Raw genomic sequence first — 27,860 nt, 5'->3', positions numbered from 1 at the left:
CCCTCCTGCGCTGTCCAGGCGTCCCCAAGGCTCCTCTTGCCTAACGACCCACCATCCCACCCAGGAAGGCGGCAGTGGCCGGCGGCCGACCTGTTGGCCAATCTGCAGAGCTCGCACAGAGATTGTCCGTTTGCTGAGCCAGGGTCCCCTTCAGGGTTGGCTGACCCGTCTGCTTGGTCAGTTTGGACTTTCCTCATGATCAGAGTGAAGCCGCTTGTTCAAGACCGAGGGGGACAGAGAGAAAGGACCCTCCTGCTGCTGTCCCCCACGTCACTCTGCTGCTGGCTCTCTGGTCTCCTTTAGAGAATGCACGTGCCTCTCACCTGGCCCCGAGTGGCCTTTCCAGGCCTGTGGCCATCTGTGTCCCCCCCAGCTCTGCAGGGCTTCTCACCCAGAGGGCCACTGGCGGGCCCTGGGCCGCCTCTGACCATGGCCCCTTCGCGACTGCCCCACAAGAACTGGGAAACTCCACGTAAAATTCCAAATGTTTGGCTTCTCTTAAAAAATCTGAAGTCCTGGCCATCCTGATCCCGGCCACCCACGCCGACTGCTCTCAGGGTGCCGCTGACTGAGGGTGTGTGTGTCGTCCAGTAAACCCATCCCCAGTTGAAGACAGTGTCTGCACCTGGGATGTCCCTGTCCCACTGCCACTGGCCGACCTTGTGCATGCTCGGAGCCTCAGGCCGGCCTACCCTGGGCCCAGCAGACACATGGAGCCCGCTCTGTGACAGGGCCTTGAGGGTCTTGTGGAGTTTACCGAGTTGGTGTCCTTTAGCATAAGATCCCAGGCTGGGCAGGTTCTGCACAAACATGGCCAGCCTGGGGAAGGTCAGGTTCAAGGGCACTTCCTCCGGGGTGGCTTGGCATCCCAGCTGAACCAGCTGCAACCCCTTCAGACACCAGCCCCTGCGGGAAGTTTCACAAGGGCCTCAGGGGCTGACCCCAGGAGCGAGGGACCCCCACCCCCCGCTTCTGGGTGCTTTTTATGCACTCAGGCATTTGACCCTCACTCCTGCTCTGTGGGGTAGTTGCTGTCGTTGCCCCCACTATACAAAGCAACCAAGGCACAGAGAGGTCAAGCAGTGGGCCCAAGGTCACGCAGGGACGAAGTCACAGTTGAGCAGACTGACTCCACAGTCAGACTCTGGAACTCTAACGTGGCTTCCAAGCTCAGGGCCCACCTTTTCAGAGAGGGGCAGTCACGGGGACCCTCTCCCCCAGCCCTCGTCTCCATCGCCAAGCAGGCAGCAGAGAAAGCGCTGCCCTTTGAACCCGGTCCCCCACAGGAGTCCTTCTCCCCTGAGGTCTTAGTGTAGCTGGCAGAGCCAGGGACCGGCCCTTAGGCAAGAAGTCTGTCCAGCCCAAACCTTGGGTTTAGCAAGATGCTTTTGTTTCCCAGTCACCAAAGAGCAGCCAAGTCCCCTGGTCCTCAGCCTCTCCACCAGTCAGGCCCCACCCCCAGAGCCTGGCACGGGTGGGCAGGCCATGACCTGTGTGGGGCAGAACTACCTCTGTGCCTCAGGGAAGGGAAGGAGGCCGGGCGCGGAGCCTCCCCACACGCTCAGTCCTCGAAGGAGTAGGAGGCCCGTCTCAAAGAGGAGGAATGCTGAGATCAGAGACGGACAGCCTTTTGCCTATAGTCACACAGTAAGGAATAAGACTGGCGAGATTGGAGCCATATGATTCCCAGGCTTCAGCTCTCATAGCGGGGGTGAAATCCATGTCATCTGATTCCAAACCCTGGGTTTTCCTACCACCCCGTGGCTTCCCTGAGCTGTGGTGGGACCCTGGTGTGGAAGGGCAGTGGTGCTTCTGGGAGGAACCAGAGGAGATGGCCACCACCAGCTGTTGCCAGGCCCTGGGCTGCAGGCGGACACACATTCACCTCGTGCACGTGGAGCAGGCGCTGGCCAGGGCTCCAGGGGAGAGTGGAGACGAGGCGGGGAGGGCAGGAAAGGGAAGGTGACAGCAGTTCCGTTTCACCCTGCAGGCCGCCCTGTTTCCTCCAGGGTCACCTGAGTCACTCTGCAGTTACTTATGCAGGGCTGCTATGTGGCAGGGCTTGGGGACATGGCAGGGACACACCAACAAGGTCCCTGCCCCTAGGGAGGTTACACTGTGATGCAGGGAGACCCACCTGGAAGGGCCGACCAACCCAGTGAGCCCACAAGGTCACTCGAGTAACCTTGGGCAACAAGTTTCAGGACGGAGGTACCAGGTACCGTGAGGGGCACCCTCACAGGTGACGCAGGGTGAGGCTGCTTGGAGGAGGTGGCCCTGGCGTGGGAGGCCGCGGCTCACTGCCCACCAGGCCTGGCACCTGCCCGCCCTCACCCCCGCTCTGCCCTCATGCTGCTGTTCCTCCCGTAGGTTTGACATCTACAGGAAGGTGCCCAAGGACCTCACACAGCCCACCTACACCGGGGCCATCAGTGAGTAGCCCCTCTGACCCCTGTCCCCACTCTGCATGCCCCCCACCCCCTGCGCCCGCCCCCTCTGCAGAACTGAGAGGAGAGGGGTGCCCTCCCCGCCTCCCACGGGCCTCTCCGCCCTGCCCTGCGGGGCCAGGCGGGGTCTGTTCTAGAGGGTGCCCAGGGACTCACCACGCCATTGAGGAGCCCTAATCTGAAACCCCAAATGCTCCAAGATGTTTTCTGTGGTGTGGGGTTGGAACCCCGCTTGCTGGGCAAGCGCTCCCCACGTCGAGCCGCACCCCGGTCTCACTGTCCAGTCCTTCTGAGCATCCACGTGGCACCTCGAGTGGGAAGGGGCAGCCCCCGGGTGAGCCAGCCAAACAGTGCAGTGAAGGCCTTGTGCCCGGGCCCCGTGTGGAGGTGCCCAAGACACACGGTGGATTTTTATCCATTTAATAAAAGCCTCAAACGCACCTGGAGTGGGGACTCTGAAGTCCACGCTAATAAAAGGGGCAGGAGTCCTGAGAGAAGCCCGATTCCCGCGAGAGTGGACAGTACGCCATGGCCTGGGGTTTGTGCTCCGAACCAGGACCACCTGAGGCCAAAGCTGGAGTGGAAGTGACAATAGCATCAGTCTAGGACCCAGAGAGTTTAGAAGTGGCCTGCAAGTGACACTGATGAGTGGACTAGAGAAGACAGGGCTTCCTGACAGAGGGATTCCAGAGGGTGGGACCCACCTCACTATCCCAAGGTGGAGCAGAAGGCGCCTCTCATGGAGACAGGCTGGGTGTCACCTCCCTCTGCCTCGGCCTTGGGGTCGAGGAGGCAGAGGGAATGTGGGGGTCCAGGGTAAACCTCTGTCAGACCCCCGTGGGACAGGGCTGGGTGTTCTGCAGAAGGCAGAAGTTTCAATTTCAACATGAAATCTCCCCCATGTGGACTCCACATTGTCCAGCGCGTGTCACTCAAGCCCAACAGAAGAATACCTGTGTGGGCCGCCCGTGTGCAACCTGTGTTGGAGGCTGGCCTTGACATTAGAGACCACCCTGCGCAGGGAGGGCCACCCTGACCCCAGAGTCAGCTCAGTCTCCACCACAGGCTTCCGTTCTTGGGGTGGGGCTGCTTCATTGAGGCCATGGGGAGAAGGGCCTTTGGAGGGAGTGAGGGAACCTCCCCGACGTTGTCCGCGGCCTCCAAGGAGGGCTGAGGGGCGGCCTCCTCTCTGGAGCCTCCACCCTGACCGTCCCGCTCTGTTCTTGCAGTTTCCATCTGCTGCTGCCTCTTCATCCTCTTCCTCTTCCTCTCGGAACTCACCGGCTTCATCACGACAGAAGTGTAAGTCACTCTGAGCCCCCGCGGGACAGAAACCTCCCGGCTGTCTCACGTCAGTTTCCGGGCCCCTGTCCGCCGGCCGTCTGTCCGTCTGTCCGTCTGTCCATCCGCCCACCGCTCTGTTTCATAAAGTGCCTTTGAACAGAGAGCACAAGTGAGCAGGGCTTGGTCAACGTGAAAGGACGGTTTTCCGTGTCCTGCGGGGCTCCTGGGTCCTGCTCAGCTCTGCACCCCTGGTTGGCTGGGGCCTCTGTCTCTCTGAGTCACCTCGGGGTCATTTGCTGCTGTGGCTGGAATTGTTGGGAGGATGGGGCAGCTTCCTGGGGGTGGGGGTCGCTGACTTCAGGCTCCCCCACTGCTCCCCAGGCCCAAACAGGGCGGGGTCCGCGTGGGCTTCCTGGCAGCCATGACCCAGCTGTCCATCTGATTGCTAGAGTGACCCGCTGTCCCCTGGCCCCCAGCCTGCAGGGTGTGTGGAGCCGGCCACCCCCTCGCAGCGCCCCTGGGGACGAGACCAGCACTTTCCTGCTGTTGGCACTGACTTCAGACTTCAAAGCGCTGTTCCTGTGTTTACACCAGAGAACTGGGAGCTGCCCCCCCCTCCCCCGCAGTCAGCCTGGAATGTTCTGGTTCCGGTTGTGGAATTTCTTGTCTCCTTGGCCTTCCTCTCAAGAACAATGGAGGGTAGAAACCCAGCTGCCTAGCCTAGGTGGCCCTGGATGGCAGCAGATAGCGTCACTACCTGGTGACCCTCAGCCCCAGGAGGCAGACACGCTCTCGCTACAGAGGAAGCGGAGGGTCAGAGAAGTGGAGGGACTTACCACAGCCCCGCGGTTGGGCGGTGTCTCCAGGCCACTGAGGCACCTGTAGGGCCTGCCCCTAGCCTCCCACCTTCTCCTGGGGTGGAGCAGCTTGCCTTGCTGTCACTCTGATTCTGTTCTTAGACCTTTTGGCACCAAAGCCCAGGGGTCTCATAGACTGGTGGGGGGACCCAGGACTGGGTGTGTGCAGCCGCTGCGTTACTGTGTGACCCGGAACAAGCTGCTGAACCTCTCTGCGTGTCGGTATTGCTGACTGAGTGAGGGCAAGCTCCCCCCTGATTCTGGGAGAGGCCTTGCTTTCTAAGCCGTGACCCTCCAGGGAGAACAGGGGTCAGGAAAGGACGTTTCCCCCACCCTCTTCAGCATTTGGGCTGCTGGGATCTCAGGGGCTGCTTTTAGGAATTAGAGGTGGAAGCAAGAGGTGGAGACCAGCTGCACTGTGAAGCACCTGCTGTATACCGGCTGGCAGTGCCAGGCTCTAGGCTCACCTGCTCCCTGGGGTGGGGGCTTCTCTGCAGACCTGCGGTATCCGAGGGAGGCAGGAGCTGTCCTGCAGGGTGGCTTCCATGTTGCGGGGCTCACGGCTGACCATGGGCCCCCCCCTCGTTGGGCCAGCCTCTCGGCCCCTGTGTCCATTCTCAGAGGAGCCCAAGTGGGCCTTGGACCCAGGCCGTCAGCAGACAGACAACACCGTCCCTGGGGGTCGACCAGGATCCCCAAACATAACAGCATCTGAGATGCTGGCGTTCCTGCCGTCACAGGGCGTCACCTAAGCTTGGAACCCGCTGCCTCCTGCTGCCCATACAGTGTCCCCGCTGTGAGCGGTTGTCACACCGTATGGTACAGGGAGACCCAGGAACCAAGTCTGCCCCCCTGACGACCTGGAGCTGGAGTGAACCCAGGGCCTCTGGTGCCGGGCAAGTGGCGTCCCCAGCCTCCCATGTTCCCAATCCAGGGTGGGCTGAATCTGTGGGCAGGGGACCCGCGATTGGGGGTCGGCTGCGTATCAATGACCACTGAGCGGAAGAGAAGCCCCGAGCAGGGTCTGCATGGTGGACGAGGGCTGCAGGGAGGTGGTGCTCCGAGGCTAGACCCGGGCTCTCCGCCTGGCCTGGTGGCTGGGCCAACCCGCACCTCCTCTCGTGGCCCATCTAGCGCTGGTGGGCTTCAGGGCTGCTGTGCCCGGGGCGTGTAACCCGGGCCCTGGGTGTCCCTTTCCTCACCCTCCTCCCTCTCTGGCCTCTGACGGACGACTTGATGGTGGCGTTACTCAGCCCAGCCGTGGTGAGGCAGGCGCTGGGCAGTGGGCCGCAGACCAGGAACTTGACGTCAGAGCCTGAGCTGGCGCGGGCGGGCCCACCTGTGTGCGCCTGCCCCTGCCACTCGCTGCCCCGTCAGGCCCGCAGGCAAGCCCAGGCAGCCCGTGCCGTTTACCAAGGGCGGGGCGGCCTGCTTCTGTGGAGCACAGTGTGTCCCCGCCGTCCTCCCTGCTCCACGACTTCCAGGAGAGGAAGAAAGGGTCGAGGGGGCAGGAGAACACCAGGGTCCACCTATAGGGGGTTGGCCTCGCGTCCAGCCCTGGGATAGACACGCCTTTGCCATGCTGCAGGAGTTGCCTCCATTGACCGAGGGCTTGGGCACAGCCGGGGGGTAACCACCAGCCCTTTGGGGCCTCAGGTTCATGAGGCTTCTCTGAGCCCCAGGGAGGCCTGCAGGTTTGGGAAGAGCTGGGGGTGACCATTTACCCCCTTTCTGGGTAGCTGGCCCTCTCGGGTGGTTTGGTGACCACAGCGGGTCAGCACCCCCCTCTCACCATGAGCCTGTAGCTGAAGGAAATGAGGTCACCGCCACTTGGAGCAGCACCGCTCCAGCCCGGCCTGTGGTTCCCAGTGACATAAGGCACTTGTTCTGGCCCAGCCCCACAGGGAGGAGGCATGTTTGTCTGGGTGGTTGGGTTTCAACCTGGGCTTTGGACAGGCCAGTGACTATCCTTGGGAAAGTGGCCCCACAGGATGTCCTGAGAAGGAGGCCCAGACTGTTCAGGCTCTGGGTGACCAGGCTCTGATGGCTCAGTGACAATCGACCCGACGAGGACTTAGTGATAAAATCAGCAACTGGAGCCTCCGCTAGTCGCTTATGGCGCCCTGGCGCTCTGTCCAGTAGGATTTGTCTGAACGACCACCCCTCGGTCAGCGTGCCCAGGTTAGGCTGGGCTGGCTTGGGACAAGGACGTGCTGACGCCCAGTACACACGTCCAGGTTGTATGATAATCGTCTCCTTTAACCTTCACAAAACCCTGTGGCTGCGTGTTTTCAGCTCCACTTTAAAGCCAAGGACACTGAGGCGCTGAGACCCCACCAGGCTGGTGGGTGGCAGAGCCAGAGTCAAGCCCAGGTCTGTGGGACACCGAGGCCCGGCCTGGGTACCCTACCCTGCCATGCCCCTGTCTCTGCCCGGAGCCCTCTGGAGCCCCTGGTTGACTGGAGGATGTAGGTGCTGGGGGCGGGGGCGACGCACAGGCAGCTACAGCCCCAGGGAGGGGAGCTTGGGGGCCACCTTCAGGTGTTCCCCCCCCCTCCCCAGGTAGACTCAGACTTAGGGAGACAGTCGCTAGCCGAGGGAGGGGAGAGAAGGCTCTGGGAACCTGGAGTGTGGTCAGGGCTGGCAGGCAACCTGCAGGTCACATTCAGGAGCACTGAGGACCTTGCTGTTAGCAATGGGAGGCCCAAGGCCTCTGAGGGCTGGGTGACAGGTTCATGTATTAGAAAGGTCACCTCTTGTAAAGGTGAGTCCAGGACGGGTGACCCTGAAGCCTGGGCCCTGGTGAGGAGCCAGGTGGTGGCCCAGGACCAGCAGGAGGCTGGCTGTCAAGGGACATGTTTGGGTGGCCATCCATCTAGGTGATAGATGCCTTGCTTGCTGGAAGAGTCCGGACTTAAAAGTCAAGGTCTGGGGCGCCTGCTGACATAAGCTGCAGCCACTGCCCCAGCCCCAGCCACTGCCCCAGCCCCCACCACTGCCGCCTGTAAGTTTCCATTGGATCAAAGGAAGGAGGTCGGTGACTTTGGGCAGGAATTCCAACTATTCAAGTGCTCTTCTAAAAGCAAATAAAATTGTTTTCCATAGATGTCACTGGGCTCAGCCTCAGCCCAGAATCTCAAGGCCCTTAGCTCCTCCGCCTACACCCCCCATCCCCCGCGCACCTCGGCCTGCTCTTGCTCTCCCCTACAAGGTCAGTTCCACAGCCTCCTGCCTGCGCACTCAGGCCATGCTGGCTGGCCGCCCACCGTCCCCCACCTGGAATGTGGGCACACCCTCCCCACTTCCCAAGCGGAGGTGTCCCTCCTGCCTCACGGTCATTCCACAGGAGTCTGCGAGCAGTCTGCGAGTGCACCACACCGTGCTAAGGCTCCCAGAGGCCTTGACCCACATGGACTGGCCATGAGCAGGATAGGAAATGCCCCTGTGAAGGCCCTGGTGTCATCCTGGCCCAAGCAGAAGGACAGCTCAGAGGGACTAGCTCTGCTGTCCCATGGGGCCGAGCCCAGCCCCACCCGCAGCAGTACATTCACGCCTCACGGTGCGGTGAGGGGGTCCTGGTGCCATCCCCATTATTCACAATGATGGTAAAAGTCATGGAGCTAGATTGAGCACTTACTGTTTATTAAGACCATGTTTAGAGTTGCTCTTATTCTCTCTTTTTTTTTTAAGATTTGTTCTTAAGTTTTAGGTGGACACAGTATCTTTATTTTACATTTACGTGGTGCTGAGGATCGAACCTAGTGCCTTGTGCGTGCCAGGGGAGTGCTACCACTGAGCGCCCCCCAGCCCCTGCTGACATTCTCACTAACCCTCCCCACAGCTCTGTTATAGATCGTCCTTTGGTGTCCTTGGGGGGGTCCAGACTGAGACCCCAACCGAGGATGCCAAAACCTGAGGCTGCTCAAGTCCCTCCTGTGGAATGGCGCAGTATCTGCAGGGAACCTGCCCACCCTCCCTGGAACTTCAATATCTCTAGATGTCTTGTGTGTGATGTGACCCCTCGCGCAGTCTGACCTGGTGTTAAGTGTTACACTGTGTTGTTAGGGGACAGTGACAAGAAAAAAAGTACATATGTCTGATAGGAACCGAGTCAGCTTCTGTTTTTGAATATTTGTTGGTTGAACCCAAGTTTGTAAAACCTGGGATTCGGAGGACCCACTGTACTGGGGGGGCCCCGTTTTGTATCTGGAGAAACTGGGGTTGATGGAGGCAAGGCCCCTTGTCCAGGGTCAGCCAGGAGGGGGTGCAGCCAGGACTGATCCCTAGCTGGGGGCTTCCCTGTGACGCTGAACTGTCTTTCCCAAGAGAGCTGTGCGCGACAGACAGACAGACACAGACACAGACCCACGCGTCTGCTGTGGGGCAGCCTCCGCTTGGTAGGCGGAGCTCTCGTCCCCCTTTCTCTTTGTCCCTTCCTCCCTCCCCCTTCCCTTCCCTCCTGACTTTCTTTCCTTCTTTGTAGCCGAGGTCTGTGGGACTTGTGGGCAGCAAAGTGTGCAGGTTCGCGGGTGAGGCTTGGTGCACCACGTGCCCACCATCTGACCAGGACAGTGCATTTCTCTCGCACCCCTCGCGGTCAGTGTCCCCTACCACCACTGTTCTGACCCCTATGGCCATAGATTGATTTTGCCTGTTATAAGACTTCCTCAGAAGCTTCCCTAGTTGTTCAGAGGAGGAAACCGAGGCTCTGAGAGGCGGAGCAGCGTGCCCTGGTGCCCCAGCTGCTAAGTGGCAGAGCCTAGAGATGAGCCCACCCCTGTCTGCCCCGCCCCCACGGGTCTTCTCATTGCCTGTGCTAAAAACCACGAGGTGCCAGTCCCGCGAAAGTCCCCAAACTGCAGTGGGTCCACAGAGCATTCGCTTTTCTTCCAGGTGGGCTGGTTTCTGGCAGCCTGTGGGCCTTTTACCAACCCCCAAAGCCAGTTTGCCCTGCGGGCCCTGCCAGGGGGCTGCTGTGGCCTGGCGGGGTGGCAGGAAGCCAGCAGGCCTGGGACTTGCCTTGGATGCAGAGGCAGCTGTGCTGATCATTGGAGGAGCAGAGGACTGGACTGCAGCTGTCCTGCAGCCCGGGGCCCTCCAGGCAGGAGCCCCAGAGCAGCCAGTTCTGGCCCAAATGCCACAGGCCTGGGTTTGTCCTCCCAGCCCAGCGCCCTTGCCCCTTTCTTCTGGGTGGCCCTGAGCCCTGGGCAGCTGGCTGCTCTGGTTGTTCTGGTTGGGAGGCGGGAGGCCAGGCCTGGGAGAGGCCCTCTGGTGCCTGGCAGGTGAACTCACCTGGGCCACACCTGGGATTCACCCTGCTCTTTGCTGAGGTCACCTCCCCGCGATTGCCAGAAATGACATCATCCCATAATCCCTCAGTGGATCAGTGTCTCGAGGAGGCCCAGCCTCACCAGGTGGGAAAGGTGAGCAGTTTCAGGGAAGAGTCTGGGGCAGGGAGGAAGCTGGGCTCTGTCTCTGCGCTCACCTGGCAGCTCGTGACTCAGCAGCCCTCTGGAGTAGTGAATCAAGGAGCAGAAAGTGGGTGCCCAGGGCGAAGGAGGTGTCCGTCTGGCCAGAGGGCTCGGTCCTCCTACCCTGTGCACAGCGCCCCCCCATCATGTGCCTTTGTTCCTCCTACTTGTGTGACGTGGCCCAACAATGTGAGCACCACTGCCCAGCGGACGCCCTTGCCTCCCCATGGCCTCCAGTGGCCAAGGCTTCCCTCATTCTTACCCTTGACCCTGGATACTGAGGAGTGGGAGGGCTGGTGGGCAGTGTGAGCTGTGGAAATCCTGGGCTCTGGTGGAAGGCCGAGCCGATTAAGAGTCTGCCTGGGGCCAGGTGTGGGGCATACACCTGGAGCCAACCAGCGGCTCGGGAGGCCGAGGCAGGAGGATGGCGAGTTCAAAACCAGCCTAAGCAACTTAGCGAGGCCCTAAGCGACTCAGTGAGACCCTTCCTCTAAATAAAATACAGAAAAGGGCTGGGGATGTGGCTCAATGATTGAGCGCTCCTGGGTTTAATTCCCAGTACTCTCCCAAAAAATGTCTAGCCTGGCCATTTCCTGGTGTGTGACACCGGGGATGGGACACACCCTCTCTGAACCTTGGTTTCCTGGTGTTAAAATCAGGACATTTCACAGGAGCAGATAGGATCATGTGAATGCACATAGTAGGCCTCCCTAATTAGCTTCCCACCTTCCCTTTAACCCATTAAGCTGGGGGTCCAGCAGACTGAAATCTGAGCTACCTCTGTGGCTGGCCTGTTCCCAGGAATACCCCTGTGGCCCCCACAGAGAAGCAGAGGGGCTGCCTTTCTGCGCCCACAGTTCCGTGTTAATTGAGCACCAGCTATGCCACAGCAGGTACCAAGAGCAATAGATGGAGTTCTGGTGGAAAGGAGATTCATGCCTCTGCCTGACTCGTCTTCCCCAGATAGGACATCTGCAATCTCGTGTCTGATGGTTGAGCCCAGGAGTCCCTTATTATTAACTCCAGTTCTGTGCAGTGGAGACCGGGAATGTCCATCTAAATGGGCGGCTCTGTGCCCACTGATGACGTCTCCCCTTCCCCATCCTGCGGATGTTTGAAGTAACCACTGCCCAGCCCTGTGGCCCTTCCCCTTGGGCTGCCTGCTGGCCACACCCATGGAGTCTGTTCCCTCTCCCTGTGGGGAGTTAACTGGGCTCAGACTGAGCCTCCAACCCCTCTTAGCAGCTCCTCAGCCTCCTCCCGATCAGAACAGCCCCTGAAACTCAGTACCTGTCCCTCCCCTGCCCCGAGTTCCCCAGGTGCTCCCGGCCCGGAGAGAAATGTGGCCTTCTACCCACATGCCTGCCTCTGCCCACCCCACCGCCACCCTTCCGCAAGTCCAGCCTGCTCTGCACGGTGCCTGGCCTCCTGTCCATCCCCCCACATCCTGGCTGCCTCCTGTCTGGTGTCCCTGTCACAGGATGGTCCCTCTGGAGGATGCCCATTCAAGTGCGAGCCTGACCATCTGGCTGTGCTCTGTACCAACTCTGAAGACGGTGGCCTGGCCGGCCCGGCACTCTCCAACTGCGTCACAGCCCCGTTTCCCCTTGCTCCACGCTGCAGCCTCGGTGACCTTCACTCGGGTCTCACACACGCTGCGTCCTCCCCACTGCCAGGCCTTGGCGCAAGCTGCGGGGTCTTCCTCCCGTCTCTGCCAGGACCTGCCTCATCTCCCTGCAGACCTTACCTGCATCTCAGAGGAGCCCCCTACCAGCTCCCTGGAGGCCTGTCGCCCTGTGTCCCTCCCGTGGTGCCCTGCAGCCCTCCGTCCCGGCACTGATCTTAGCTGGTGGCAGTGTTTGTTTAGGAGGCACGAGGTCTGAAAGTGCCACAAAAGCGGAGACCACGCCCGTCTGCTTCGTCACTGCTTCTGGTGCCTGACAGGTAGCAGGTGCCCAAAAATGTTTGTGAATAAATGTGTTACTACCAGATCCCGACCTGGTGCCACTGTCCCTGTCAGCAAGGTGATGTGGCTGTCTGGAGCCACATGTCCCCTAGCTGTGGCCATTAAAAGCAGCAGAGCAGCTGGGCATGGTAGTGCACATCTGTAATTCCAGAGACTCTGGAGGCTGAGGCAGGAGGATTGCAAGTTCAAAGCCAGCCTCAACTTAGCAAAGTCCTGAGCAACTTGGCGAGACTCTGTCTCAAAATAAAATCTAAAAAGGGCTGGGGGTGTGGCTCAGTGGTGAAGCACCCCTGGGTTCAATCCCCAGTACCAATAAAATACAATGAAAGCAGCAGAATAATGATCCCCTGCCCCCAGCGATATCCACATCCCTGTCCCTACAATCCATGCTGTGTCCTTATGTGGCACAAGGAGTTTTACAGGCACCATTGCATGCAGATCTTGGGTGACCCTGGCTTATCTAATGGACGGTGGCAGGAGTCATGGGGAGCAGGAGTCGGAGCCAGGAAAGAGCTCTGTATGCGCAGGGTGACACATTCTGTCTGTTCAAAGCCGTGCTCTCTGCTGCTGGTTCCAGCAGCCACATCTCCTGTATCCACAACCCGGGGTCCACCCCCAGGGCTTTATAAGCATGAGCTCCCTAGGATTCCAGGTTCCCAGCTGGATGGGAAGGGATCCCACGAGAGGAGGCAGATGGCACTGGGTGGTCGTTGGTGCCCGGCCCTGAGCCCTAGGAAGACCCGTGGTTCTCATTTCAGAGTTCAAACCACCCCGTTAGAAACGAGCAGCGTGTCTGCATTTAACAGATGGGCTCACAGAGGTGCGCGTGGAAAGTGCCACCACCAGGATTTGAACTTGGACCCGTCTGATGTGAAAGATGTGCCCTTGTCTCCCCGCACCCCTCCTCCCTCCACTTGGTGCCCTGCTGCCCCCAGCCTGAGCACACAAAGGCTGGACCCAGGTGGGCCCGGGTCGTCTGAGCACTGGTTACCCACGAGGCACTGGATCGCTGCCTCCCTCTCAGTTAAGGCTCTGCTTGTCTCGCCCTCAGTGTGAACGAGCTCTACGTCGATGACCCGGACAAGGACAGCGGGGGCAAAATTGACGTCAGCCTGAACATCAGTTTGCCCAACCTGCACTGCGAACGTGAGTGTTCCCGAGGCCGCTGCAGCGCTCACTCCTGTGGGCAGATCTGTGTGTGCAGGTGGCCAGGGTGAGCCAGGGGGACAGGGCCTCTGAGGCCCCGCTCTCTGTTTTAGGAGAAGGTATTTTGGAGGTTTGTGGGGATAAGAAGCTCCTCGCGGGGTCACCGCTGCAGAGCAGCCTGTTGGGCCGGGTGGAGTCCCTCGGATCTCTTGGGCTTTAGAGGCAGGGCCTGAGGGTCCATGCACAGGGTCTGTTGAGGAGGAAGAGGCTGGGGCAGGACAGGAGGTAGCCACGATGTGTCTTTAGTGACAGGCCAGCCACAGCCCGGCATCGCGGCAGCTGTGCCATGTGGTGACACCGTCCAGTTTTTCCCGCAGTAGCGATGGGACCAGGTGCCATCTGTCTCTGGCTGGTGGCTGCAGGCTGCTGTGGGTGGAAGCATTAGGGTCACCGGCCTCCAAGCATCTCGGGAAGGTAGCCCAGAGCAGTGGCCCAGAGAAGGGTGGCCAGAGCCACCAGCACCTGCAGAAGAGGGTGGGCACCGTCAGCAAGAGGTCCCCAAAGATGTCCCTATGGGGGAGGTCAGGAAGCTTCCTTTTTACTTCAAACCTACTTTGGGTATTTTAATCAAAACAGTGAATTACTCCTGTAAAACAAAATGCAGTCAAGGTCAGATTCAGGGTCAGATCCTGGCTCCTTCATTCACAAAAACCGTGACCGTTGTTAAAATGGTCTGGGCTTCCTCAGCCACTGGCCCTCTACTGCCTGGCGCGTCACCTGACGCCCCCTCCTTCCCCCGCCCGCCCCGCCGTTAAAGGGCACAGCAGAGGGCAGGACGCCCAGGGCCCAGCCAGAAGGAGGGAGGTGTCAGCCCTGTCCCTGCTTCTGGTGAGACTGACGTTAGACTTTTGAATCCACAGTGGCCCCGAGCCAGAGAACTTATTGAAATAGGTCAGTTTTATTTATTTTCATTTAAAAAAATTTTTTTCCTTCCTCTTGGAAAACAATTCATTTGGCAGCTTCTCCTTCAGGAGCTGATCATGAAGGAAAATCTTAGTCAGGCCAGAGGACGGGGGCCAGTGGAGCAGGGAGGGGACGTGGTTCTGGGCTCTGTCCCAGCTCCAAGCAGTGGCCTAGAATGCACCTTCAGGCTGCTGGCCACATTGGCCCCTGATCCTGAATGGGAGCAGCAACCCTGGAGGCCCGCCCTCTGGCTTCTTGTTAGAAGAACTTAAGGGCTGGGGTGCAGCTCGGGGTAACCTGCCCAGCACGAAGGCCCAGGCTGTCTCCAGCACTGCAGAATAAAAAGGGGGGGGGGGGAGGGAGGGAGGTAAGGAGGGAGGAAGGGAGGGAGGAAGGAAGGGAGGTAAGAAGGGAGGGAGGGGGAGGGAGAGAGGGCGGGAGGTAAGGAGGGAGGGAGGAAGGAAGGGAGGTAAGGAAGGGAGGGGGGAGGGAGGGAGGGAGAGAGAGGGAGGTAAGGAGGGAGGGAAGGAGGGAGGAAGGAAGGGAGGTAAGGAGGGAGGGAGGGAGGGAGGAAAGAAGGGAAGTAAGAAGGGAGGGAGGGGGAGGGAGGTAAGGAGGAAGAGAGGGAGGGAGGGAGGAAGGAAGGGAGGTAAAAGGGAGGGAGGGGGAGGGAGGGAGGGAGAGAGGGAGAGAGATAAGGAGGGAGGTAAGAAGGAGGAAGGGAGCGGGGAGGGAGGTAAGGAGGGAGGGAGATAGGGACTTGGGAGGGAGGGAGATAGGGAGGAGGGAGGTAAGAAGGGAGGGAGAGAGGGAGGTAAGGAGGGAGAGAGGGAGGGAGGTAAGGAGGAAGGGAGGGAGGAAGTGGGGGAGGGAGGAGAGAGGGAGGGAGGGACTTCACATTTTATATATATTTTAGTTGTCAGTGGATCTTTATTTATTTATCTGTGGTGCTGAGACTTGAGCCCTGTGCCTCGGACGTGCCAGGCAGATGCCCCACCACTGGCCCACGACCCCAGCCGCAGACTTCACGTTTTTATCACAGCCAAGACTGCATGCTTGTGGTCTGGGGCTGGGCTCAGTGGTAGAGCACTCGTCTCCCACGTGTGAAGACCTGGCCTGGGTTCAATCCTCAACACCACATTAAAAAATTTAATTAATTAAATAAAAGTATCATGTCCGTCTACAACTAAAAAATTATTTTTAAAAAATGCATATTTGTCATTGTTCGTTGGCAAACCCAGAGGAGCAGAGACGGTGTCTGTGGACACACTGACATCATTCTGTCCACTTGGCAGCCCCTCGTCTGCCTTTCTAAATGCTGCTGAGATCATGCTGCATGTCTGACCTCACACCCTGATTTTAAAAATAATATTCTTTTTTTAGACCTTTATTTTATGTATTTATTTTTTATGGTGCTGAGGATCGAACCCAGGGCCTCACACATATCAGGTGAGCGCTCTACCACTGAGCCACACCCCCAGCCCCAAAATAATATTTTTTTGCACAGTTTTAAAGACACACATTCGAATTACAAAAATATGTAAAGAAGAAAGTTAAAACATTGGAATGCCCCTCTCTTATTCCCTTTCATTATTCCCCATTGTGCCATCATCCCTAAGGAAGCCCGCTGGCAGTAGGGCCCCTTCCCTACCACCACTCAGTGCATGCATGTGCAAACACACACAGTCAGCCCTCCACATCTGCCGGTTCCACATCCAGGGAATTGACTAACTGCAGATCAAAAACATTGGGAAAAAAAAAAAAGACTTTTTCCTCATCATTATTCCCTAAAGGACAAGCATAAAAACTGTATCCGCCAGTTGTCTGTTACTGTAACAAATCCCTGAGAAAGTCAACTTACAAAGAGGAAAGGTTTATTGGGGCTCAGTTTGGGAGGCTTCAGTCCTTCCCTGGTTGGCTCTGTTGCTTTGGGGCCGTGGCAGCACATCATGGTAGTGTGTGTGTTGGAGCAAAGCTGCTCCAGGCAGGAAGTGAAAGAGAGGAAGGGGCTGTAGTCCTCCTTCCCTTCAAGGGCACACCCTAGTGACAGTGTCCTCCCACTAAGCTCCACCCCTTGAGTGTTCCACCACCTCCCAACAGTGCCAAGCCAGGGACCAAGGCTCTCTCACATGGGTCTCAGGGGCACCTGAGGTCCAAGCTGTAGCAGCTGTTTGCAGAGCGCGTTGTAAGTCCTGGGGAGGTGATTTGAATAGACAGATGCCGGATGCCGTGGGTCATATGCAAATGCTGCCTCATTTTATAGGTGGCGCTTGAGCAACCTCAGCTTTTGGTGTCCCCAGGGCTCTTGGAGCCAGCGCCCCACGAGGGATTTTTTTTTTCAACTGCTCTTACATTACTCAGAATATTAATAAAAAATGACCGCCCTTCCTCGGGGCCAGGCCCATCCTGAACCCTTGACCGTGTTGACATATTTGGGTATCATTGTCCCGCAGGGCTGCTGAGGGTTGGCTCTGGAGCAAGACTTCCTGGCTCCGGTCCAAGTCTTGTTGTTTCTCAGCTGGGAGACCCCATGCCTCAGTTTCCCCGGGTGGGCTGGGGCTGACAACGCCGGTCCCCACAGGTGTCTTCCAGTGGCATGTCCTGACAAGAGCGTCTAGCACACAGTAGGTGCTGTTTCAATTTTCTTGACTCCTCACAGCCAGCCTGTACCGGAGGAAGAAACAGGCACAGAGGTGTTAGGTGACTTGCTCGAGGTCGCAGGGCTGCTCAACGGATGGCCAAGGGAGCGCTCGACGCTGGCCACTGCCCCCAGGGCTGCTTCCAGTTGTCATGATTTCAAGGAAGGCTGCCCCGAGAGACCTCACACCTGTGTAGGGACCTGCTTGGTGCTGTCAGCCTCACCATCACAACATCCGTGTCCCCAGGTCCTATAGACCTGAGGTCCTCTTTGACAGGCAGTCACGTGCCCCCAACCCCCCCACACACACCGCCGCCCACTAGGGAGCAGGGCTGGCCCTGGTTCTCTTATGGAGTCTAAGACCTCCAGCTGGCCTGCCTGCAGGGGGCGGGGGGGGGGGTCTGCGCTGCCGTAGTTCATAGCCACCTCTCCTGCCTGCCCTTTGGACCATCTCGGGGAATGCAGGAGACACTGGCCTGTCCATTTTACACATGGGGAAGCCATGTCACACTGAGGTGACAGAGTCCCATTGAAGTCAGGCAAAGATTCCAAGTCACAGGTGTCCTCTGTGGGGTTTGGAGGAACCTAGAGAAAGCAGCTGAGCCCCAGGAGGAAGCCCCGTCCTGGTGGGCCTCCCTGGGGAGGAGGCCAGACTGTGGGGGCCGTGAGCGAGCTCCGGCCTGTTCACACAGTGACCCGAGTCAGAGCTTCTGGACGGACGTCCTGCTGACCGCCCAGCAGCCCCAGCTCCAAGCACCATTGGTCCTCCCGATCTTCAGGGATGTCCCAACCTCACCGCCCCCATTTCCCAGGAGGTGACAGAGGCAAGGAGGGGTTCCTGAGTGCCTGAGCCAAGCCCGCCCAGCTGGGAAAGTGCAGGGCTGGGGTTCAGCGCTCCAGCACGCCAGGCCCCAGGGTCCATCCCTCCCCACCACCCACTGCCCGCATGGGCCTAGCTTTAGCAGCCACCCACCCACCCCTGCTTCCCCAGGCTCCTCCCCCTCAGCAGGTGGCTTGGTGGGTTTCAGGCCTGGGAAGGTTCAGGTGTTGCTTCCTCCCAGCCTGGGGCCACTCTCTCCCAGCTGGCTGACCTCCTTCTGTCCTCTGCCGACCCAGCGAGGGGAGGCCTGGGCTCCTGTGAGGGGCTGCTCCCCACCTGCCGCCTGGTGGGGTGACTGTCTCCTCGGCTCCACAGTGGTTGGGCTGGACATCCAGGACGAGATGGGCCGGCACGAGGTGGGCCACATCGACAACTCCATGAAGATCCCGCTCAACAATGGGGTGGGCTGCCGCTTCGAGGGGCAGTTCAGCATCAACAAGGTAGGAGACGCCGGCCCCTGCCTGCTCCCTGCCTCGCACCCTCCCCCTGGAAACCCTCTGGGAGCTGTGTGCCCCCAAAGCTGGACCCCGACAGAGCCCCAGGTGAGCTGGGAGTCGGGGCCCAGCGCCGGGTGGTTCCTGAGAACCTGGGGCAGTTCCAGGCTCCCGCCGCCCTGAGCCCTGCGGCCCTCTCAGGAGGGACTGCTCCTTCCCCAGAACCTGCAGCCTGGGGCCCTGGGTTCTGGTCCCAGCTCTGGTTCTCCTCCTCATGCCCCGCAATGCCCCAGAGGCCACTTGGCCCAGCTCTTTCAGGTTGAGGACATAGGGTAACAATGACACCTCATTCCACACATGTATCCGGCACCTTCTGTGCTCGGGCTGGTCTCGGGCCAGGCAGTGAGTGGTGCCCACGTCCCTGGGCTGGGAGTGTCCGCTGGGCCAAGCACTGTGCTGAGGGCTGAGGCCCAGGGAGGAGTGGATGGGGTGAGTTTGAAAGTCCCTGTTGTTTTGTCCTTAGAAACAGGGACCCAGTCCCACGTCGGGTGCACCTGGGAGGATGGGGGGCTCTGAGCCAGCAGGGGGCGGTAGGCACAGCCCTCTCTGCTCAGCTTGGCATTTCACCCTGAGCCTTGCAGCCATTTACAGGATGCCTAGACCCAGGTCCCACAGCTGCCCCATGTCCGACAGCCACCTTCCTAGGGCCACCCAGCCAGCCACTGGTGGCTCCTGGCTTCTGCTTGCGTCTCTCTATCTCTGCTTAGAATGCCCTTCCTATGACCCCTGATCACCTGAGTGCAGGTTGCTAACTCACTGGCCACATCTAGCCGGAAAAACAAGCTGCTTTTTTCCTGTTCCACATTTAAATGCACCAGAGCTAATACCAACAGATTCAAAGTGTCCACATTTCTGACTCTTGAAAGTTAGACACTCTAGGGCTGGGATGTGGCTCAGTGGTTAAGTGCCCCTGCGTTCAAACCCCAGTACCAAAAACAAGTTAGACCCTCTGGCCAGCACAGTGGCCACCTATAATCCCAGTGACTCAGGAGGCTGAGGCAGGAGGATCACAAGTTTGAGGCCAGTCTCAGCAACTTAGCAAGACCCTGTCTCAAAATAAAAACTAGAAAGCTCTAGAGGTGTAGCTCCCGGGTAGAGTGCCCTTCCACCTTCTGCTTCCTCTGGGCCTTCTTGAAGCTTGCTGTGGGGACATTGTCACTTCTGATGGATTTTACAGTGCTGCAGCCCAGGAGCAGGGTGGGAGAGGACAACAGGGGTGGGATCCTGGGAGGCCTGGTGCACTGGGGCTTCTGTGCAGGTCGGCTGCTTCCCGGGGTCCGCCTGTGCACGTGATCTGGACTGTCCAGTGGTCCTCGTGTTCAGGCAGAGGAGCCATGTAATCGCCCCACAGTGGCCCGAAGGCTACTGAAACCATAATTAGCTAAAATTCAACAAAGTATAAAATTCAGTCCCTCAGTCTCACTAGCCACAGGGGGCTGGTGGCTACCGTGTCAGTGCAGGTGCAGGACGTTTCCACCCTTACAGAAAGGGTCAGCCTGGTGGCCCTGTGGGGGCTGGCCCTAGGGACCTGGAGCGGGGCTCCAGGACAGTGGCTGTGTCAGTGGATTGGGGTGGCGCGGTCGGTTAGGGGTGTGGAGTGGACAGGCAGGTCACTCCACACATGACCTGCATCGGGCAGCAGGTCCGGCGAGAACGAAGAAGCCTTTTAGGCGTTTCCTTGCCGCCGGGCGGTTCCGATTCCCTGACATGGGGCCCGTGATGCTGGGGGTCCACAGTTCAGTTACTGTGTCCTCTGCGGTGTCCATCCAGTGTCCCCTGGAGATGTTACATCGAGGTTAGAGTTGACCTGGGGATGGCGTGGAGCCTCAATCCACACCTGGCGTCCTCTGACACAGGAGGACGGGAGACTCACTTGCAGGTACCCCAGGGACAGCAGGGTGACCTCAAGGGCCCATGATCTTGGACAGAGGTCGAGTGCATGTTGTTTTTGCCAAGCTCTGACTCAGATTCAGCCCTTCTGTCTGCAGTGAGTGCAGGCAGGACACTAGCTGTCAGCAGGCCCGTGGCTGTCACTGATGTGAACCGACAGTGGTGCCACATCGGGGCGTCCCTACTTTGAAATGACAGATGTCACATGCCCCTCCCCCCTCTCGTTATTTGATGCATTACTAAAGAAGTATGTTTAAATGTTTTTAATATTTTAATTCTTGTTTAAACATATCATTTTTCCTTTGTAATCCTGGAATTTTGTGCATTAAAAACATTTTAACTTTTAAAACAGGGTAGTCAGACTGGCAGAAGGGTCACCAAAACTGTTGAGAACACAAGGTCTTGAAAGAAATGTACTTGAGGACCGATTTCTGGTGTACCCCATCATTGAGAACTGGGGAGACAGGCAGTGTAACAAAAGATATGAGATGGGTGCTCAGACAGGAGGCAGCAAGGGCTGGACAGTTTCTGGAATGTAGAAAACACATGGGCTAAGTCGGTTTTACCATAATGAAATACCTGAGGCCGGGCACTTCAGAAAGATAAGAGATCATCAATAGAGGAGCAGATGATTTTTTAAATGTGGCATGTATGCATCATGGAGTTTTATTCAGCCATAAACAAGAATGAAATTATGTTATTTGCAGGAAAATAAATGAAACGAGAATATCATGTTAAACAAAATAAGCCAGACTCTGACAGTGTCCCGTGTTTTCTCTCATGTGAAATCTAGAGGGGACAAAAAAGGGACATCAGGAAAGTCAAAGGAGGCCCTGAGGGTAAAGGAAGGGGAGGGGGAAGGGGAGGGAAAGGGGAGATGCGGGAAGTGAAGCTGAGCAAGTGGCCCCCATGTACTATGAGCACGTCACTAGGAGCCACCGCTGTGCGTGAGCAACATGCACCAGAGGAGAGCAAGTTTTCTTCCAAAAACAGAAAAAAAGAGATGTGCTCTCTGGGGCTGAGGCAGGAGTGTCACTGGAGCCCCGGAGTTCAAGGCCAGCGTGGTGACACAGTGAGACCACCACCCCCCCTCAGAACAAGGAAAGAAGAAAGGTCTCTTCAGTTCTCAGATCTGAGCCTGGTGGGCATCTACTTAACTCTGGCGAGGCCTCGTGGCGGATGGCGTCACCATGGTGGAGTCAAGGGACAGGAAGCCAGGAGCAATGGGGAGGGGCAGAAGCACGTTAATCCCCTCTGAGGGCAGTGCCCATGACCTGGCCACTTGCCGCTGTGCCCAACTGTCAAGCCCCACCAGCCTCAGCACTACCACACGGGGGACCACACTAGCAATGCGTCAACCTCTCAGACACCCAGCAGGTGACGTGGCCAATGTGTGTCAGAGAGAGGGTGTGCCACAGGGTGCAGGGGGACAGGGCGGGGGCACTCACCTGTGCACTGTGGATGGCCCAGGGAAGGCCACAAGGGCAGAGAACGGCCACTGCAGGAGCCTCATTCTTGGGAGGCGAGGGACAGTGGGGTCCAAGCCAAAGCTGGGGTGGCCTAGAGAGGGGGTGGCCAGGGGAGGCCACGGCAGGCTGGCAGGACAGGAGGTGGGCCCGGGCTGCCTGCTCCACCGCTGTACCATCTGGGGATCTACTGCAGCCACATCCCATGAGGTGGGCCCCTGTTGGACGCCGTCACTCCCCTCCCTGCCCGCCCCAGGGGCTCTCGTCGCTGCCCTGGGCACTAGCTCTCCCATGCATCCAGGCTGCTGAGCCCTCTACCCCCTGCTCGGCCCTGGCTGCGGGCAGAGAGGAGCGGCCACGGTCCCTCCTTGGCCACAGTCCACTGTGCAGATGGCCAGCGCTCAGGTGAGCACTCAGACAAGCAGACGCGTACTTTAGGTGACAGACGTGGAGATAATGAAGGACGTGCTGAGCGGAGGGCACAGGATGAGGCTCCGAGTGGCTTGGGGGTCCTGTGCCAGCCCTGGAAGTTGAAGATGCTCACAGCCCCCCAGTCGCAGGGCCGCCCTCGGGAGCTGTGACCACCAGGGCTGGAACCTGGGCACTCCCCAGAGGGGACAGGAAGGGCCTGGGTTGATTCGGGTCTACGCTCCCAGTGCCCGGGAGACCACCAAGCGCCAAACCTTTCCATCTCCTGGCACCCGTGCCCCAGCTGCCATCTGCTCCCTTGGACAAGCTCCGTTGGGGCCCCAGCTGCTCTGGCTGAACCAGAACTTGCCCTTTTGGGGTCAGGCAGACTCTTGTTCAGAAACCCGAGCTGGGGTGCCCACTGGTTGGAGACGCGGCGTTCTGGTTTCCTTCGCTGGGGGTCAGCACCCGCTTCCCAGCTGTGAGAAAGGACCACACCCTGCAGGGCTTGGACAGTGAGCCACCCCACACTGGTCACCACCTGGCACAAGCAAGTTACTGTGAGCATAGATGGACACAGAGGGCTTCCAGCAGGCTGGGCCCGGTCTGAAAGGTCCCACCAGTCCTCATGCTGTGGCCACCCCCACTGGGCTCTTTCCAGCCCTTTCCACAGGAGTCTGGAGCAGATGAGCCCAGGGGGTTTAGTAGCCAGCTCAAGGACAATCGGCCAGGACCTGGACACAGGCAGCCTGGCACCAGGACCCCGAGCCCACTGCCCACAGCTGCCGCCTCACAGCTGTGTCCTGTGGCCAGCGCATCTCCGTGCTCTGGGCCACCCTCCGCCCAGACCCTTGGAGAACAGAGACCCCGCAGCCACCTCCTGCACCCTCATCCCCCAGCCTCCGGCCAGACTGTGTCACAGCCCCCTTTTCCGTCCATCAGGAAGCGCAGCTGTGCATGGGGACCACAGCCTCGTGCGGGGTCCACGCCCTCAGCCGCCCCTGCCCGGCCGAGGCTGACGCAGGTGGCCCCCCCAGCAGCCCCAGGAGGGGAGGGGAGGGGAGGGGAGGGGGAGGCACCGGCTCAGCCTGAGCTCTGGAAGCATCAGAGATGCTGACGCAGGTGCCACAGTCACCAACGTCCTCTCCTCTGCAGCCCGGCGGGCGCTGGCATGAGTCAGCACCTGTGATGGCTGTGTGCAGCAGGGGCCCATCCCTGAGTCAGCCTCCGAGGCCACCGCGGGCGGCAGATGCCTGGAGCCAACCTCCCCCACCTGCTTAGCCTTGGGAGCCTTGAGTCTGAGCTGTGCCCGTGGCCCGTCCACAGGAGGCCCGTGCTGGTGGGGGGCGAGCTCCAGGAGTGGCTGGGGGCTTCCTTACCTCCAGGAGGGCCGGCCACAGGGGCGGGAGCTCTGGGCCTTGGGTGGAGGTTCTTGTCCTGGTCAGCTGGGTTTTGTGGCCCTCGTGCTTGCTGGGCAGGTGCTCTGTCCCCCTCCGGCTCTCCCCAGCCCTGCACAGGTTCTGGGAATTCCCTACGTCAGCGAAACCAAGTCAGCAGAGCCTCAAGTCTAATGTGCCCCCCTCGAGCCTGGCGCCTTCATCCCCTCCCTCTTCCAGGGCCCTTCTCCCTGGCCCCCATGACAGGTGTCCTCATCCCCAAAGCCAAGCCACTGACTGCCACCTGCTCTGTGCCACCTCCTTCACTCCCTGTTTTCTGGTGGTGATGGGGCGGCCACCACCTTGCCTGAGGCCCCAGGAAGCGGGGCTGGTCTCGAGCCCAGGTGTGGAGCTCAGCTGCTGCTGCCCTTGGCTTTCTGGGCCCCGAGCAGGGCCAAGCTGTTCCTCATGCCCCAGGCGGGCCCCATGGGCTGCCCCATCCACTGCAGTCCACGGCCCGCCTGGACGGGCCTTGAAGCTCAGGCTCCACAAGGTGCGCCTGGAGCAGACGTGCTCTAGGTCAGCACCGAGATGACCCCGGCCTTCTCACTGTGACACCCGAGGTCCTTGACACATGACTGCCTCCCTCTCGGGCCTGCTGCCGTCACCCCTGCTTTTCAGGGCTCAGCTACTCCAGCTCCCCTAGTTCCCTACTCTGTGCTGTCACCGAGGGCCACTGAGAGGGGTGCACCCCATGTGAGCCAGAGGAAGGGGCACATCCAGGGACATGAGTCAGACCACAGCTCTCGACCTGGGGACTTAGCGGGTGTCTTCACTGCTGTGAGCCTCAGTTCCCTTTTCTATATGAAGAGAGTGACCAGGTGCCAGGCCAAGGATCAGAGGTCATTCATTCATTCAGTAAGGGAAGCACCTGTCCAGGTCGGGTCTGAGAGAGCAGGGGACGAAGCAGACAGGTCCCTGCTGGTGTGGACTTACCGTGCAGCGGGAGGAGGTGGGGACAAGATAAGACAGAAGACAAGTGCTCTAGCAGTTAAGAGTTGTGGTGCTGTTGTGGACAGGGGAACAAGGAAGGCCTAAGAGGTGACACCTGAGCATAGACCCAAAGGAGGTGGGACGGCCATGGTGAAAAGGATTCCAGGAAGAAGTGGTGGCCACAAAGGCCCTGAGGTAGGACATGCTGGGCAATGTCCCAGGCAGAGCAGGGAGGCCGGTGTGGCAGACATGTGTGAGCACAGGTGACAGTGGCAGAGAGGACAGGGCAGAGTGCTTGCCAGTAGCCATAACCCAGCACGTGAGGATGTGAACTCAACTATGTATTAGTTTTTCAATGCTATAATGAAATACCTGAGGCTAGGATGGATATAAAGAAAAGAGGTTTATTTGGTTCAGTTCTGGAAGCTGAAAGCCCAGGGTTGGGCAGCCCCGTCCATTTGGCCAGTGGCATCACAGTGCGTGCAAGAGGGATCACGTGGTGACACAGGAAGCCAAAGTGAGCCGAGGGTCTGGCTCTGCTATTTTTATAGCCCACTTTCAAGAAGTAACCAGGGTCCCAGGAGAACTACACCAGTCCCTTTGGAGGGTAGTGTCCCCTCTGACCTGTGGCCCTCCACTCAGGCCCTTCTTTCAAAGGCCCCACCTCCCAAGCCTCCAACGCGAGCCCTGGGAGATGAGCCACATCCACACCACAGACAGAGAGCCAGCCGGGGAGGGTCTGGGGAGGAGCTGAGAGACCAACTTGGTCAGTGAAGGGCCTAGACCAGGTGGGGACAAGGCAGGCGCTGGGTGCCCAGGGCGAGGCTGCCATTGCTGTCTGTCCAGAGCCTGGCCCAGGGCCTCCTCGATGGCTGGAGAGGGGCAGGCACTGGTGTGCAGGAAGGTGGTGGACAGGGCTCCTGACGGCCGGGATGTTGGGTGTGACCCCAGGGCCTTGGTCTGCATTGCTGGGAGGGGAAGATGAGCCTTGTGCAGGAGCAAGGAGGTCTTGGGGAGCCATCACCATCCGTAGCTTGACCTGTGGCTGTCAGCTCTGGGCCCACAAGTTCTTGTCTCAAGCCTCCCTGGGGCAAGGCTCTGCCAGGCCTCGAGACCCAGGGAAGGAATGAGGCTGCCACAGTCTGTCCTCAGGGCTCCCCTGTCCAGGGCAGTGGGCATCCTTGGGTAGGAGGTCTTGGTTGGAGTTCAAGGAAGACCCTTGTCCTGCAGCCCAGAGACCGTGGAGGGTGCTGGGGACCAGCCACTGTCTCGGGTCCTGCTTCGTGCCAGTTGCCCTGGGGTGGGGGGGCACCCACATTCTCCCTCAAGGTTACCCCAGCTCCCTCCTCAGGTAGGTACTGTAAGCCCCCCTTCTACAAGAGAGGAGTCTGAGGCTCAGAGAGGTGAAGTGGCTCCTTCAAAGTCAGACAGCTGGAAATGATATAAGCCAGGATCCAAACCGAGGTCTGACTCCAGGTCTGACTGCCTGTGCTGCACCCGGATCCCACAGCCCCTGAATCCCACCCTGTACAGCCACACTCCTGAAACTTGCCTTTCTTTCCCAGGTACCTGGCAACTTCCACGTGTCCACACACAGCGCCACGGCCCAGCCACAGAACCCAGACATGACGCACATCATCCACAAGCTCTCCTTTGGGGACACACTACAGGTGAGCAGGGCACACTCGGGGTGGCAAGGCCAGGAGTGAGGGTACAGTAGCTGTGTCACCTGGTCCCCTCTGTCCTCCTTGGGCACAGGCAAATGCCTTCTGGGGGGACGGCCCATCTGAGACTCTGCCTCTCCGCCCTGCTCCTCCTCCTCGTTTCTGGGGGGCCTGCCTGCAGTGTCGAGAGCAGCACCCCGACACGTGCCCGTGCCAGGACTCAGGGACGGCGGCCCACACTGTGTCCTTAGTGGGGAATTCTTTAACACGCCCCCAGCTTAGGGCCGTCCACCCATGGTTGCCATCTGTCTGTCCAAGAACCGCCCACTGAGCACCTACTAGCTGCTGGCGTGGCTCACACCAGGAGGCCGAGCGTGGCCGCTGCCCAGGTGGAGCCTTTGGGGTGACACACGTTCACCAGGTCACTGTGCGAGTGATGGTGAGATGAGCCACAGATGCCATGTGGAGAGAACGTCCGGCACCCACCTCCACCCTCCTCCACCCACACCCACCTGGGTCAGAAACCAGACTTGGACCCCAGCCCCAGAGCAGCGCAGGGACAGGCTTCCTCCTCCCTCGCAGACTCCCCTTCCTGCCTGATTAAAGCCTGTGGCTCTGAAGGGCTGCTCAGTGACCACGGCCAGAGGGCCCAGGAGGATCGGGACGATCTTGGGTCACCCACCCACTGCCCGCCCCGCTGCAGCCTGCCCTGTGGGGGCCTTGCTCCCGTGGCCCCCCTGCCGCCCTCCTTCCCCTGGGGCCACCAGGGTTTTGTAGGCTCCTCAGGCTCCGGCTCAGGCCGCTGGCCTGACTCATCCCCAGTCTTGGTGTCCCTTCCTCTATGAAGCCCAGGGTGTCTGGCTGCGTGTCCCCTCTTAGGGGCCCCTGGTGGCAGGCTCCACTTGCAGGGTGCTCATCCTCCTTGGCTCAGCTGTTCCCCACCGAGCCCTAACGAGAGGTGGCCGTGGCCGTAGCCCACTCTGCAACTGCCCCTGCCTGGTGGGTGCCTGCCCAGGTGCCCAGGAAGAGTCTGTCCACAAGTCTGTCTGTCCCTGCAGTGGACAGTGGTAGGCCTCAGCTTTGGGCACCCCACCTAGCCTCCTCTCCAGCCTTCTAGAGGGTGGCAGGGGCCTCGGGAGGAGTGCAGGGTCCAGAGTCACCTGAGCTGGTGTGTCCCTGTTGGAAGAGCTCAGCTGGACGCCGGCAGCCTGCTCAGCTGCTCAGCAGTGGCCTGATGCCGGACAAGCCTGGGTGCCTCTCGGGCCTTGGGGTGCTCTTCTGTGAAACAGGCCAGTGATACATTGTGAGGGCCATAAATGAGCGACACGGGGGGCCGGACAGCGCGCCTACTAGGCGCTCACAGCGGAAGGCTGCTGCCTCCCCACACCCAGCCCTTGCTTCTCCTGCTCCCCACAACCCTGCTGGACCCCTCAACCACGAGTGAGCACCCCAGACCAGGCTCTCGTGGCCAGTGCCCCACGGCCAGGGCCTGTCCCCATGGCTCACTGTGCTTCTCCACAGGTCCAGAATGTCCACGGAGCTTTCAATGCCCTTGGGGGAGCCGACAGACTCAACTCCAACCGTGAGTGTCCTACGGCCCTCGGCCCCGGGAGCCCCCCACTGCAGGTGGAAGGGGACAGGGGGTGGACAGAGGGGACCAAAGGACAGAGGGGCTGGGGGAGGGCAGAAGGGACCAAAGGAGGTCAGAGGGGATGGGGAGGGCAGAGGAGGCAGAAGGAGGGCAGAGGGGATAGAGGGAAGGTTGAGGGACAGGGGGAGGCAGGGAGGATCGTCACCGCTGCTGCATGCTCTTCTGAGTGGAGACAGTAGCCTGAGGGTGATGGCCAGGCCCAAACCCACTCCCGCTCCAGGAGGCCACTGCGAGAACATCTCTGGAGGTGGCCCAGGTGGCCACCC

The 27,860-nt window shown here is 59.6% G+C and overlaps 1 protein-coding gene across 2 annotated transcripts in view; it reads left to right on the top strand.

Annotated features, from left to right (window-relative positions):
- Ergic1 (endoplasmic reticulum-golgi intermediate compartment 1) overlaps positions 1-27,860 on the top strand; it is a 74,658-nt gene that overhangs the window by 28,403 nt on the left and 18,395 nt on the right. The window contains exons 2-7 of one of the 2 annotated variants that reach the window (XM_027938722.2): positions 2,371-2,432; positions 3,677-3,749; positions 13,077-13,171; positions 17,968-18,092; positions 25,845-25,949; positions 27,465-27,525. In XM_027938722.2, coding sequence (XP_027794523.1) covers positions 2,371-2,432; positions 3,677-3,749; positions 13,077-13,171; positions 17,968-18,092; positions 25,845-25,949; positions 27,465-27,525 — 521 coding nt within the window. The remainder of the gene's footprint in view (positions 1-2,370; positions 2,433-3,676; positions 3,750-13,076; positions 13,172-17,967; positions 18,093-25,844; positions 25,950-27,464; positions 27,526-27,860) is intronic. The other variant, XM_071611986.1, reaches the window with a different exon arrangement.

This window comes from Marmota flaviventris, chromosome 5 (assembly GCF_047511675.1).
Source record: "Marmota flaviventris isolate mMarFla1 chromosome 5, mMarFla1.hap1, whole genome shotgun sequence".
In the NCBI taxonomy this organism is placed as follows: Eukaryota; Metazoa; Chordata; class Mammalia; order Rodentia; family Sciuridae; genus Marmota; species Marmota flaviventris.
Note: the sequence above shows the minus strand (reverse complement) of the source record. Positions and strands in the feature narration are given on the sequence as shown.